At 38.7% G+C, this 15,538-nt stretch overlaps 2 protein-coding genes across 3 annotated transcripts in view; one reads left to right on the forward strand and one right to left on the reverse strand.

Moving 5' to 3' along the window:
- The window catches only part of LOC123320324, a 376,599-nt gene that overhangs the window by 183,916 nt on the left and 177,145 nt on the right, over positions 1-15,538 (forward strand). The gene's annotated exons all lie outside the window — the stretch shown is intronic.
- LOC123320286 (ras-like protein family member 10B) lies at positions 37-8,012 on the reverse strand. Its single transcript, XM_044907570.1, has 3 exons — positions 7,790-8,012; positions 1,078-1,244; positions 37-956 (listed from the first exon to the last, which is right to left on the reverse strand). Exons 1-3 carry the CDS (start codon positions 7,979-7,981, stop codon positions 536-538), a joined length of 780 nt encoding a protein of 259 aa, XP_044763505.1. The 5' UTR covers positions 7,982-8,012; the 3' UTR covers positions 37-535.

Here is a 15,538-nt window from a genome sequence, read left to right on the forward strand (position 1 = left end):
TTTTAAATCTCCATTCCAGGGAAAAAAAGTCGAATATTATATAAAGTCTTTATGTAACCCTTATCATCTACAGTTTAAAATACATAACAACGATTTTTCACAACCATTTTTACGTTTATGTAGCAATTTATTGATTAGGTAACAAATTTATTGTATATCAGTATAGTTTGGAATTGAGCACATAATCTATAATTAAACGTCTAACTGAAACTCGAGAACAAAATAACAGAACACGTTAACGAAAAAATATTCGCTACGATTGTCTTCAACTTATTTGTATTATCTAACAGTTTTGAGCGAGAGGTCCTATACCACGTTATAAAAAATTGTTTTACTCTATGTTGAAACTCGGTAACTAAAACGATATATAAAGTAGTTTATTAAAAATATCGATAGCTCGTTTTTGAAGGGTTGACTCGTGGTTTCATTAAAATATGGCAAAAAAATCAATCGTTACTAATTGAGGCGAAACTAGCAGAACAAGAAAACATCCAAGCGAAACAATTTATACACAGGATGTCCCCCTGTCGAATCTCTACAAAATGACACACTTATTCCTATCCAAAGCGTCCTGTATGTTGTCCAACATAGGACTCTGATCCCTGGAATCAATGTGATCGATCATGTTGATCAACTCCTTGAAGACCGCTATCACTTTCCAGTTGTACTTCGCGCTACACTCGATGTAGCCTGATTTCCAGTGTTTCTTGACCAGATTGATGATGTCCCTGCGTTTCTCCTCTACGCCACTGTTTATCGCCAGTTTACCGCCGCCGCTGTGGCCCTCCTCCGCCGTGACCAGATCCTGCTTGTTGCCCACGACGAGGATGGGAACGTTGTTCATGTTTCTCGACTCGCAGATCTGCTCTCTGATGGTCTTTATGTATTGGAAGGTTTCGATATTGGACAGATCGAAGACTAGGATGTACGCTGAGGAACTTCTGAGGCCGTAGTATCTGTAGATTGAAAAAATCACAGATTATCAACGCGTATTTTTATGTGAGATTTGCGCATCCACCAAAATACACTAAATGGCGGATGCGCTGGTACACTAGATTAGAGTTGCGGTCGATTTACCTGTAATTCGTCCATTCATAATAGGAATTCACTGGGAAATATGGAATGACTGGTATGTCCGATATCTTGATCTCATACAGTCTGTCGTTCGTTATCACTGATGGATAGTACGTGTGTTTTTTATCAGTCGGAACGTATTCTTCGTAGAAATCATTCCAAACGAATTGCTGAAAGAAATATTCTTGAGAAAATTCAAAACGGAGCGAGAAACTATAAGAAAGATTGAATAATCCTTGATGTATTTCGAAGTTTTGGCTGATATAAACCAGAAAATCAGGTTAATTATAAATTTTCATCAAGTATTACAGCTACTCGAAATACAAACAAGGAAAACCATTTGCTCTTTACTAGATTCCATTAGGATAGGATGTTTATTCACATCATAATCCGATTATTTTACAAATACAAAGCGTGAACGTAGCATGTTTTTGTTGACTGAAGAGTGTTTACCTATTCTGAGGCATGCCTGGTCCTAAATATCATTTTCCTTATTTATACAGAGTGAGAAAATGAGATATAGCGATACTAGTTACATTTTGTACATGGAGTCACTATGACTCTAAGGTAGCCAAATGCCCATGACTACCTTAACTACCTCAAGAGTCATAGTTACTTTTTGGGAATTTGCCAAATGCTACCTGGCTATCTCAGGTAGCCAGGTAGATGAAACACTTAAGGAAATATTTGATGTCTTTCAAGTTTTTGAAGCTGTATATTGAATTGACTTTTCACACACACTGTTCATTCCAAACGTTAACGTACATTATGGCGCTGCATTGTAAAAATCTTTTCAAATTACTTCCCCATAAATTCGCGAAGGGAAATATCTCATCAAATTTTTTCCTCGTCTCCTGAAGGCTGAATGAACTTTCCCTCCTCTAACTTCCGTTTAACTTGAAGGATCTCATTTAGTCTTCAAACACACGGAAAAGGTAATGATAGGGCTTCTATAAATACTATATCCGCTGTTCTTTCATTTAGAGACGACTCGGTGTCTTTATTGCAAGGGAAAACGAGAAACTAGTTCAACGTCGAGTCAAATATTATCATTTTGGAAGTGCAGTTTTCACGTTGAGAAGACAGAAAACTGAAATAGGAAACTACTGAGATTTTCAGCCTTATACTTTGGACGAATCTGTAAGAGAATAAGATATGACTCGTACGATAAAAATGACACTCGTAAAGGATAGTGTGCTGGATTTTTGTGACTTTGACGTATCATAGCTATGCCCTTTCCAAGAGATTCCTCATGGAATTAAGCGTGAATATTTCATGCAGAGTTTCTACAAACACGAGATAATAAAACCGATATTTCATTCGAATCTCCTCTTCTACAAATTGGCTCGAATTTCATGAATTTATACTTGAATTCATACCCTTCTTTCTACCTCTCTTGTCTCGGAATCCTTGTCGATTTATGGAGACAAAAAAGTTTCGAAATGATTTTATCCTGTCAGTAAGAATTGATCTATTCGTATTCTTCTTTTGTAATAAAAAGGTAGATTTCACCCTCATTTATCGATATACGAAAGGGATGGAAATGAAACCAAGTTTCCCAGGAGAAGTTTTCACAATTTTGAAGGGATTTCAGTTGAAACTTTTCATGGTGGGGTATTTCATAATCCTATTTGGTGGATAGAAAGTTTTGTGAGAGTTCTTAATGAACTCCTTTCGGATTCCTTGCTTTCAGACTTTTTTTCAGCGACCAGATGTCTGGGAGTGAAAGAGTAATAGTGAGAAAAGTCCCTGGAGAATTTGCATGGTTTTTTGAATGCGCTGATATGGAATGTTATATTTCTTCATGCTTATTTCTTTATGTATGGCTCTTACCCTATTCGGTATTGTGTGAATGAGGTTATTTATAAAAGTTTGAGGAATGTCAAAGCATTGGCGAGCTGTTGTAATGTCTGCGGTGGGTCAGGTAAGCGGTGTAATTGCTGTGACATCGCAGACTAAAGATGTTCAATATAATTTTGTTCTGGAGAGGCAGCAGGCCAATCCATGGTTCCAAGTCTTCTTTCGAACATCCACTTCAATTTTTGAGCAATTGTAGAGCGAAACTCGAGCCCTATCTGAAATTGCGAAACGGAATTGTTTGTACTCATTAATCGTCCTCCTGTTATTGAAATCGTTCACCGGAAACGTTCGATGCCAAAAAAAAAATGGACAAATAATCCTCACTAATTAAACGTATCAACATTCCGGATTCGCTATGGTACAGACGTAAATTTAAACCCCTAATTCAAATCAATTTATCTCGTTTGATGTTTCCGCACCGATAGGTCGGGAAATTTCGAACAGAGTTTCACGGGAAATCGAACAGGTTGGAAAATTGAACTGGTCAGGAGGAAAGCGAATCGATTGAATCCATGTTTCGGAGGCGATGAAAAAATTAACTGGGGGTTGATCAGGATGGGTGAATTGTGAATAGTTGCTCTTTCAGAATATGTATCACATATCCATCTACGGTTAGTTTTATTGTGTCAAAACTTCACTCTTTTCAGAAAATTCGAAAGGAAATGCAAACTTTTTCGAGGGAGAATGAACGGAATCAAAATTCATCGAGAATCTCACCAACTTGTAAGGGATTTCAAATTTCGGAGGCTTTCCAACAACGGACAACTGTCTGGTTATAATTACTTGGCCCATTTGCATTTTATCGATCTAGACTCAGGAACTGCAGAAATATTCATGAAGAGAGAAATTTCCTAAACATAATTTGCATAATATTAGGGCTTTCGGTGGCTTGTATGTCATTTTATATCTTGTGGTCATACGGGATTTCCGTTTGACGAGGTCATATCCTTTTTAACATACGTTAACCACCATGGAAAATATAGAAATCACTTCAATGTTGACAGGCTTTAATGACCATGTTGTTTTGGTGATAACTGGTGTAACTTTGGTGCTCAAAGATACGACTTTTTCATTGTTGATCCTCTAGAATACTCACCTCTTATTGGATAATCCCTCTAGGTAATTTCCTTATTTCTACAATTCCACTGGGAACTTCAATCTACCTCGATTCCAATTCTACAATTTCCAATCTCATTTAGTAGTCTAAACTGCCCCTAGCAATCAGAGTCAGGAAATAAATTCCGCTAAAAGCTTGTATATTTCACCCTTTGCGGATGGGAAAACCGTTTTTTCGTTTTCTGAAGAAACTGGTTGTGATTCCTTTCCCAAGATAGGTACATTTGTAAGCTTTAAATGTCGGTATCTTTTTAGTTTCTCAAGTGATTGCAACTTCAATTTGTTACCAATAAATAATTCAACCCTCTTGAAAGTGGATGTTCCATTTCAACTATTACTACAACGAATTATGGGTCAATATTTTTCGGTCAGAGTAGATCCACACATACATGACCATACTTGAATTGAATAGATCGAAAGATTTGTCATTTGAACCTGTTTGAAGCTTGGAGAATGAAGGAAAACCTTCATATAAGGGACAAACTAGATTAAGTGTTCTAAGAACAATTAGACAAGGAATGTTGGGAAGGCTTATCCTTGCCCCAAAACCGCATACAAATACGAATTTTGCAGCTAAACAAGGGTATTCAATATCCTAGCTTATGTGCTTTTAGATGGTTAATTTTCTTGAGATTAGCGTTTGATGTTAAAGCTGAAACAAGATGAAAATTTCCAGTTTTGAATTTAAAATAATGCCGACAGATTTCACGAGTTCATAATTTAACCTATTCTTCCAGGAATTCCTCTTGGACCCAATCTGGAGAAGGAACAAAATCCGGCAACCCAAAATTCGCCAATTTCAGCACATCATCAATCTGCAGCACTGAACGACCCAATAGCCCGTGGAATTTTAACTGGAATTTTAACGAGAGTCGGAAGTAAGCCGTCATTTCCTCTTGTATCGATCAAGGAGCTAGTCACGTGCTCAATATAGCTCCTGCATCCAGGAATTTCATCGAATTGTGTCGTGTTGGACCGTTCTCGATTGTGCTGCAGGGAAGGCAGATCCGACGGAGCTCAGAAATTGAGTTTGGCGAACTCCGATGAGCATCTGAAATCTTAGCAGATTATTACGGCAGTTTATCGGAGATAATTGAAGGATTTGGTCCGGAGACGCTGGTGGGACAATAGGGTAAGTTTGGGAGTGACTCTGAGCAAGTTACTAACAGCTATAAGACTCGAAGTTCGGATAGGAAGATGACGAAATATCTTTTTCGAAGTCTTTGAAATTGATCTTTTAGAGAAGCTTCATCCTTTTCTAAACACTGCTAGGAATCACGCTTATGGTGAATAAGGATATGATCTACAAATTTCAATGAAGCCTTTCGTGTTTCCTACACCCCAGTTCATTTTATCTGTACAGAACAGCTTAGACCATTTCTTATGGATTCCGTTTCTTATAGAGAATATTCTGATCATTTCGCCGTCTATTTTGCATGTGAAATTGTCCGCATTATTTGCATATTATGGAAATGACGTCTATGGAACTTCACACTTTATGAATTATTCAGCAGTTTGAAGGTTTTGGTACTCATAATGCGAATTCGCTGAACTATTATTGAAGACTGTGAAGAATGCCCAATATCGATCTATTGTTTCAGCGCATCCACCGAAAAATCAACAAATTTTCAGACTTTGTTCACGTCCTACAACACTTACTTCGTACCAATCGATTGATACCTTTGTTTCCCTTCAAATACCTCCGGATGACAGGGTTTTTTTCGCGTCAGATATGGAAGGACCAAGGATTTTCGCTTTGAGATAGGTATGACGATGATAAAAGGGTCAACATTTCCAGACGTATCAGGGGCTCTTGTCATCTTTCTCGTATATTCTCCTCGATATTCGACGGCGTGGTTATCCCCCTCGGGTTCTCCGATCCTTTTACGGCTCCATCCGGAAGTGAAAGGACGGAATTGAATTCGAGAAAAGTACATGACGTTGATACCTCGATTTTCTACATTCTGTTTCCGTATGACGAAATGGAACGGTGGAAGGCTCACTCGATGATGGAAAATGTAATTTGTGGATAGGAAAGATATGAATCACAATGACCAAATTATTTTGAACGTGTCAAGTCTGTACTGTCGCAGTAATTACACCGCTTAGCTTACCCACCGCAGACAGGTCGCCAATACTCTGTCGTACATTTGGCAAAACATTCCTCGAACAAGTATGAGCTGTATGAAGACCATTTCAAGGTGTTTGTAACAGCAGGAACTTTTTTGAGCCTGCAGACTCTGTATCTTTATTCTGCTCCTTTCTCTACTAGCTCTAAAAGCAATAGTTGCCATTTCGTCATCAGTTCATTAACAAAATCGTTTCGAGTGTATTCGTTTATCGCCCACCGCTTCTTTTTCCAGTAAAAACCGACTAATTAATGAAAATGGGGTGGAATTTCAGGGTATCCTAATGAAAAACAATGTTCCGCTTGGGTTTACCACCAATTAATTTCTTTGGCCCGTTCGGAATATCCAATGAATCGATTTATCTTCATTCCTATTTTCCAATCTGAACAACAATGACCAAAAGTATATCGAACGTGTCAAGTCTGCATTGTCGCAGCAATTACACCGCTTAGCTTACCCACCGCAGACATTACAACAGGTCGTCAATACTTTGTCGGAGATTTGACGAAACATTCCTCAAACAAGTATGAGGTTCATAAAGATCTATATTTTACCCTAATTTCAAGGTGTTTGTAACAGCAGGAACCTTTTTCGAGCCTGTAGACTCTGTATCTTTATTCTACTCATTTCTCTACTAGCTCTAAAAGCAATAGTTGCCATTTCATCTAACTTATACATCAGTATATCAACAAAATCGTTTCGAGTCTATTCGTTTATCGCCCACCGCTTCTTTTTCCAGTAAAAACCGACTAATTAATGAAAATGGGGTGGAATTTCAGGGTACCCTAATGAAAAACAATGTTCCCCTCGGGTTTACCACCAATTAATTTCTTTGGCGCGTTCAGAATATCCAATGAATCGATTTATCTTCATTCCTATTTTTCAATCTGAACAACAATGACCAAAAGTATATCGAACGTGTCAAGTCTGCATTGTCGCAGCAATTACACCGCTTAGCTTACCCACCGCAGACATTACAACAGGTCGTCAATACTTTGTCGGAGATTTGACGAAACATTCCTCAAACAAGTATGAGGTTCATAAAGATCTATATTTTACCTTAATTTCAAGGTGTTTGTAACAGCAGGAACCTTTTTTGAGCCTGTAGACTCTGTATCTTTATTCTACTCATTTCTCTACTAGCTCTAAAAGCAATAGTTGCCATTTCGTCATCAGTTCATTAACAAAATCGTTTCGAGTGTATTCGTCTGTCGCCCACCGCTTCTTTTTCCAGTAAAAACCGACTAATTAATGAAAATGGGGTGGATTTTCAGGGTATCCTAATGAAAAACAATGTTCCCCTTGGGTTTACCACCAATTAATTTCTTTGGCGCGTTCAGAATATCCAATGAATCGATTTATCTTCATTCCTAATTTCCAATCTGATCAACCGCGCTGTTCAATATCGACTGAATCTCTCTGAGATGCTGAGGTTTCATTGGAAATTTTCCCAAGAACTATATGTATACCTATCTCATATTTCAAATGATGGAACTCTGAAGACAAAGGGTATCTTTAATCTGACAACATGTGAAATGGAATTCAAGACAAGCACTCTTAGCAGAGTTATAGGTTGCAAAGTTTTGGTCATATTGGGATATTTATCTCACCTGAATTATGCTGGTCTTGCCAACAGCTGATGCCCCAAGTAGAACGACCTTAATCCTATCAATGGACTCTGGACTGATCTCGATGGGACTTCTGGGACTGCCGACGTCGCTGTTAGGTCCTGCATGATGCCTCTTTTCCAAAAAATCCAGGTCCAATTCTGGAAAAAAAAATGTCGCGTTATAGCCGAGCATATCGACCGAAAAAGCTGAAATTCCCCATAGACGAGCGCACTTTAATCTCCCCTTCCCTTTGTTCCCTCTGAATATGACGCGAAATGAAAGAGTGGTTCATTTTTTTCATCTGCTGCATCCTCTCAAAGCCGGCACCGGTTCGTTTTAATCGAGAAAAGTTGTGAATAGATGCCGCGGACTAGAGAAGGGAGGTTTTTTCCTATCCTTTGACGCGCTGAAAACGGGTTTCGTGCCGCCAATGGACTGCGAAGTCTGGGGGGGAATTGAATGGGTTTTAATGCCGGATCAAAAGTTGCGGTGCCATAATATTCGGTACTTATTCACAGTTGAAGTCTTTTGAGTTCTTGCTTGAATAGTAGACAGTATGAAGAATATGGTGGATGCGCTAATCCCGTATAAGATGTCTGACGAGATTGTTCCATATCAAATGCACACATAACCCCTGGCTTCAGATACATGATTTCGATTATACCGAGCAATTAATTTCAAGGACACCAGAGCCATGCGGAACGGGAAACAACGCCATAATTAATTGCTTATTAGCCCAACGATCGAAGGTGGCACACGCTATGGGGTTGTTAACGTGAGAGAAATATCGTTTAGACCGAACAAGATGGGAAACACGTAAAGTAAACCTTAGCCGACAGGCGATGTTTACGCTTTTGTTCGGGGGGTACGAAATTAAATTAGGGAGCAACGCCGATCCAACAAAACACCCTATTTTGATTCAATCGCGAACCTAACATTGAGATCGATTAGGTTATGGTTCTTTTCGGTGAATCGGTGGTGAGTTTATATTCGTAGTGGCGTGAAAACAGAATTTTATAATGATTGTCAACCTGAGAGAGCCGAGAAATTAGATAACTGTCAGAAGTTGGCTCTCCTCGAGTTGGGGGAAGAAATACGTCTCATTTTGCGTGCAACTAAGGTTCGTTCGTTCCTCGCTTAAATATACCACCTGTCGGTCACACCCATCTCCCCCTCGGGAGGGTGTCAACCCCCCTACGATCGTCGGAAGAGCTCGTAAATTCGTAAGCGCACCACTTTGGTCGTTTTAGCTAACTGGAAACGGGGGCATTTATCACCGTTACCGGTGTTCAACCGACGTATGAGGAGGTCAGTCGATGAACTTTTTACGGCCACCTAAAGGTTTCAATGTTGTCCGGTGATGAGTTGCCGGACGAATTGGTTTCTCGATGAGATACCGGGGAATCTTTTCCAATTACGATCCGAGACATCCACTTTCTGGATGATTGTTTGTAGAAAATACTTTATGGATCGTTTTTCTTACTGAAATGGACTTAGGTTGCAAATTGGTGGATGCGCTCCTTGAGCTATTTTCTCATTCGTCCATATCTACTTGAATTTGCATCAGGATCCAAACGAAACTAGATTCCCGAGCCGAATCTGTATCGAATGCAATAAATTCGAACGGTCGTTCTGTGGTATTATTTCGGTTACACAGGAGAACATCGGAATGGATCGTTGGGTGGCCCGAAACATGCAATCTTCTGGAGATTTACGATGGTAAAGGCGTCGCGACGTCTGACTGATCACAGGATCGTTCCCCAGATTCCTTTATTCGAGGCTTTGTGAGATTTCTTGTTCTGAAGATGAGAAAGTTCGACTGGATGTGCTTTCATCTGCTATAGTCTTTGGTGGTTTCTATTGACAACAAACTAGGAGAAACAGGGCAACATTTTTCAATATGTGGATGGTGCCACTTGAAGAATTTTCAAGGAAACAAACAGCAAACATTTTCAATGTTGTATTCAGTTCGTACAGATTCGTTAGTGGAAGATTTCTGGAGAAAACTCGGATGGACTCTGAATAATTCATTCGTAATTTCTAGATTGTGGATGCTGCATAATAAATTGAGTTCAGATTGGAAGATCTGAATAATGGGATCGAGAATTGAGTAAAAAGGTTGCGAGCAGAATTTCGTCTTCTTGTTTTATTCAAATTTTTCCGTTACGGAATATTCTGTTGGTCGATATTAGGGATGGTTTCGAACAGCTGATGATATTCGAGTATACCAGAAGGTATTTATCACATTTCTGAATAATTTCATACATATTCATACATACAAATCATCGGGTGTATTCAAATTATATTGGCCCAAATTTCAGCTCTACAAGTCGCCTGAAATTTGAATTGTTTCCGAGTGAAAAACTCGGTGAACTTAGTTGGAATATCTACGTGTTTCGTATTTTATGTTCGATAAACCTCTCAATTTATTTTAAATTTGAAAAATGCGAGTGTTCTGATTTATGGTTGATCAGATAAACATTTTTCCAGAGATCTCCATCGGTTTATCTGTGTCGTTTGCAGCATCACAGGAAATTGAGGTAGTCATTAGCTAATTTATGAACGGAAATTATACCCTGCCAGAGGAACTGATCAATATTCCCGTCTCTCTGCACCCACAGTCACCCTAAAAAGTCTAAGCTAATAATACCAGGGTAGCATGTTCACCGTTGAGCTCGTGTTCAAAAATATCCATCTTCTCTCTGGTTAAATCACGGTAGATGGAGATTGGAAAATCCCCGGGATCAGAACGTCGTTTTTCACGCTGATATGGAAAGGAAGATTTGTAACCTTCATCTACGTGGACCACTATCTGCGAACCTAGCTTAAAACCGAAAGAGGAATTGGACGATTGTAGATAGACGTTTCTGTTACTTTCGTTAAATTTCTAGAGAGGGAAATCGAGCATCAACGAGAGAGATGCTGATCGAGAGAGGAAGCAAGTCTCGTAGGCCTTTGATAACTTTCTTGGAAATATTAATTTCGAAATTTCAATACCCTAACTTTGTTGGATCTGAGTTTAAATAGGTTATGTCCCCCACAGTCACGCTTTCGCCTGATATTCGGTCTTAGAGGGAGTCTGCGATTGAATAATGCAAGAACGAGAGGGAGTTGAAGCACTCTCAAAGCATATTCTGCTCCCTTCATTCGAAAAATTTACCTCCTGTGGTCCTTGGAGAGGCAGTGACAACTCTCTCAGAACAGCAAAGATCTCCTAGGTTTTTTTGAATCCCTCGTCCAAGGCATACCTTTGAAATGAGGCATTGGACGTTCCTTGTAAAGTCACATGGGAAATCAGCTTTTACTCTCGTCACAAGAATACATTTCTTGGAGATCGAAGTACGTTGTAGAAGCACTCTTCATCGAATCATAAATTATGATTATGAAAAACCTGTTTTGTCAACATCTCAGAAAGAGTGGAGACATTCTGATAAATCCCTCAGCAAGCAGAAAAGCATAAGGCAGAATTTCGTAACAAAGTTCATGAATTCTGCAGTGGAATTGATATTGGAGTCATATCCCACTAGATTCACATCCTCTTCCTACCCTTCGCATGAATATTTCAGTTCTTTATTGGATATTTCAGTGGTAAAATCAATAAATGCTGTCGCCACTTGTTGTTTACGTCCATCTGTCGACCTACATCTTCTGCAGTTTGAATTTTTCGAACGTGAAATCAGATTTCCGAAGGAATGGAACACCTAGAATCTTCTGATCATCGCCAAATACTCAAAAACTTTACTGGACAACTTCTGTGGTTGATATTCCTTAACCTGAAATAATCTAATGCCTCCAAATTTGTATAGATACTCACCCAAGTGCCTCTTCGAGTTCGGTGTTATGTCTGCTGCTGGTCTTTGAGCCACTTTGATGAATTAGAACCGCTATCCTTGGGTTATACGAGTTTATGGTCCCTTTGACGGAGAGACGAAAGTTTTGCGGTGAAAATAATGCGGGAAAATTTATCGCTCCATATTTTTCGAGAGTTCGGATCTGCGTGGCTGTCGGGAGGTTTTATTCATGGTCTTTTTTCGTTCAGAGTCTCTGCCTAGATTGGAATACTGCGAAACGGGGACAAATTGGGGGTTTACGGTGGAAAAAAATGAATCTGCGTTGTCTGATTGAAAATTGTGGAAGATTTTCAATTTATTGCCTGATGAAGGTGTCTGGTGTAGGTTCCGAAACGTTGTTTGTCTACACTAGGCTTCCTCGTGAAACTCAAGTGATAAAGTGTTTGATTTTCTTCCTATGGCAATCTTTTACTGACCCTTATCTGGCAAAGTGTTTCCTTGAATCTTGATATATAGTTTGACCCTACCAAGTTGATCTGAATGAGTTGAAATCTACGAATAATTCTTCCTGGATTCAATAAATTCTAACAACCGAACTTGGGACAACTTCCCCTTGTACTTCTCTTCAACCCCCTTAACGTTGTTCACGATCAAACAGCTCGCAGTTTCTCAACTTTAAATTACAAAGGTAACTCATAATTGCTTTCTCCCCGTGATATATCCCTGACAGGTCCAACTATCGGTGTAAAAAGTGTGGAAAAACAAACGGGATCAACTTCGCCGAGGGAAAAGTTCTGATACGATTTATCAGAAATGTTGGAACTTTCGGTGTTTAGAAACCTCGATGGAATTTGCGCCTGAGGAAAAGTTCTTGCGGGATTACGATAAATCCTACAATGAATTTTCCAACTGCCGGTATACGACAATTGCAAATTGGTGGATGCGCTAAATACACGAATTTTCCGAACATTTCCACCAAGTCATATTGAGGCTCGTATAATTCCTAATAAAACCTGAAATACTCTTTTATATCGTCGCAAAAGCTTACAGAAGGGATCAGTATATAACCCGCAAAAAAATCGTAAATAACCGGGTAGTTCAATTAACTTACAGTAGTGGGTTTTCCAATATCGTTTCCCGTGGGAAAACCGATACTGCCGTCGATTTAATAACAGCCATTTAGCGTTCGGGGGAATATTTTAACGACCCTGTATGGATTCTACCCCGAATTAATTATTCCATGCGGCTCTCTCAGTTCCAGGCTGATTTTAACTGTTGTTTGTTTTCAGATACAAACTGCGCCATTCGATTTGTATTTCCAGCAACATAACTGCATTGTTCGGTATTTTTTTTCAATCGATTCACATCTCAACGAACTCGATTGTAGTTTTTACGATGGGAAATTGATTGCATTTTCAATTAACAAAAAAATCAAAGGTGTTTCTCGAGTACGTATGTTTCAGTCGATTTTCATGGGAAATTCTACGTGGAGTTTCCTTTTATTCCAAAGTTTCCCCAGTCGGGGATGCCTTCATACGCACACACATCTAAAATTGGAATTGAATTGTTAAAGTTTGGCGCTGTTTCGCCCGTTATTATTCTGCGAAACATTTCACGACATTCTAGGAACGCAACAGCGAAAAAATTAATTTGGTTTGGAAATTGCGAAGCGTGGAAAACAAGGGATATGATTGGGGGAGTTTTTTTCCATTTCCTACTTCGATTACGTTCGTACGAAGAGGGAAACGAATTTTTCGCTCATTTACAGTCGTTTTTCATCGGGAAATGTTAACTGTATCGTTGTGATTCGACGTTGTAACACAAAAGGGTCTTCAATATTTTTTATAGAAATCAATATGGGTATTGGACAAAATATTTTTTAACTTTTGGTTGGTAGCAACCATTCATGGTCTCAATCTTTATTCATGGTTCATTCCAAGTCTAGTAGACGATTTTATCATCAAACTTTTTCCAATAAGGATGTTTTGAAGGAATTTCCATGCAATCTATGACAAATTTTGAACCAAAAACTTGGAAATATCGAAGTGAATGTCATTCGTATTGAAAAACATACTTGACTGATATAAGCAGTTTTATATGAAAATTCTTCATCTCATTTAGACCAGAAACAAATTGAAACTTTTCAGTTTCGCTAAAATTCAAATTCAGCCGGTAAATAATTGAATATTTCTAAAAAAATCAATGCAGATGCAGCATTCGTGTCGACTCTCAAGAAAAAATGGGACTGAACATTTTCCTCGCTATAAATACCCCAATTTTCCAACCGAAACTGTCACAGTATTCCCGGAAAAACTCTAATAAAACTTTTCGACACCGACGTACTAACGCGCAACTCAACTATCCAGGGAACTGCGATGCTTCCTGTAGGAAACACGGGATAGAACTGACGTGGCTAGGGTAAGTTTGAACTGCCATGAGTGGACAGGGTGAAATGGGGTGCATAAAGAGGGGTATTTTCGCCGCACCGTCTCGACGCACTGATGTTTATTCCCTAGGGTTTTTTGAGGCAGGAAATGGGAGACAGGTATATTGAGGATTTCCTCTGGAAAATTTCTCATAGGAGATCGGATTTCTAGCCAGACGAATAAAAAATTTATGTAGTTCTTAGGATAATAACTGGAGAATCTGGATGAAGCTTCTCCTGACACATTGATCATTTGAGGAATGAGAAATATTCAACTAAAAAGTACCTGTCAATATATCTTTACGATTGTTTGTGTGTGGATTAATAGAAAATACATATTTAGTACTTTTTAACGGTATATCTTTACTGATATTCATATTAGACGTTCCTGGGACATTTTCGTGAAAAACCATACAGATTACATTCTAGAATCCCCCCATTTCATCAGGATAAAATTCCCCAGAAAAAATTGTTTACGAATTTCTATTAGATGATGCTTCCAGACTGATATAATAAAACAACCCCTGCTGCAACTAAGTGGAAACTTTCCCGATTATGTTCAGCCTTGTCGAACTAAATATAAACATAGTTATCTTGTTTTGCTTCAGCTTTTTCGCCATTAACGACCGTTTCCCGTCAAGTTCGCGTTTCAGCAGATTGAACCTATATTTCCCATAATTCTCGATCGACAATCAAAATCAACAACGTAGACGGAATCACAGGTAAAACTTAACTGAATCGTGTTGGGTTTAGGACCCCAATTAAGTCAAATTTAATGAGGGAACGTCTACCGTATGTAATGCAATCTGATCTTCAAAGTTTGCTGCTGGATATCCTTTGACTTTATACTGCCTGAACATACCTCATTAAAATGATTTATATTCATGAGCAGGGAGAAGTGTTTTTCCCTTCTCAGAAGGGGTTAAATCTAATTATGTATTTGATCCTTGTTAACAGCAATTAAAAATGAGTTGAGACAGCAATTGGTAATTGATATACTTTGATATTCTTTCGGATATTTAGTCCTATAAGACCTAGGAAAGCCAATTTCAAAACTTCGAATATGGGATAATTTTTCCCTGTCTCAGGGTGAAATATCGCCAATCCCTTCTCGATAATATCTTTTCAGCTCTCACCACTCCCTACTATATAATTCAGAAACAGCAGATTTATGAGCTAGGGAAACTGCGATTAATCATTCAAATTTTGAATGAATGGTTTTCCTTATCTTCCCCTCCATTCTGCCGAAGTTTACGGGAAGCCCATCTATCCTAATTTCATCCTTGGATCCTGAAGGGTAGTTTAGACATTTCATCCTCCATTGGAGAAATCACAGTGGTTGAAGATGTTCTCGTTCAAAATTCTCATATGAATAGTACATTATTGACTCTATTTATATAGTTTCTGACATCATAATTACTGTGTCTTAATGAATAATTTGTCTTCTAGATATTGAGCAGCTCCAAATAAGAACCAGCGACGAGCTACATATAATGGACAGCTTCATATAATGAGCAAATCCAGATACTGAGC

This window comes from Coccinella septempunctata, chromosome 9 (genome assembly GCF_907165205.1).
Source record: "Coccinella septempunctata chromosome 9, icCocSept1.1, whole genome shotgun sequence".
NCBI classification, from domain to species: Eukaryota; Metazoa; Arthropoda; class Insecta; order Coleoptera; family Coccinellidae; genus Coccinella; species Coccinella septempunctata.

Coding starts and splice junctions, on each gene's coding strand:
- LOC123320286 (XM_044907570.1), bottom strand. CDS start 7,981: ATGCTCGGCTATAACGCGACATTTTTTTTTCCAGAATTGGACCTGGAT. Junction 1,245..7,789: donor GCAAGACCAGCATAATTCAG/GTGAGATAAATA, acceptor TATTTCTTTCAG/CAATTCGTTTGGAATGATTT. Junction 957..1,077: donor TATGAATGGACGAATTACAG/GTAAATCGACCG, acceptor TTCAATCTACAG/ATACTACGGCCTCAGAAGTT.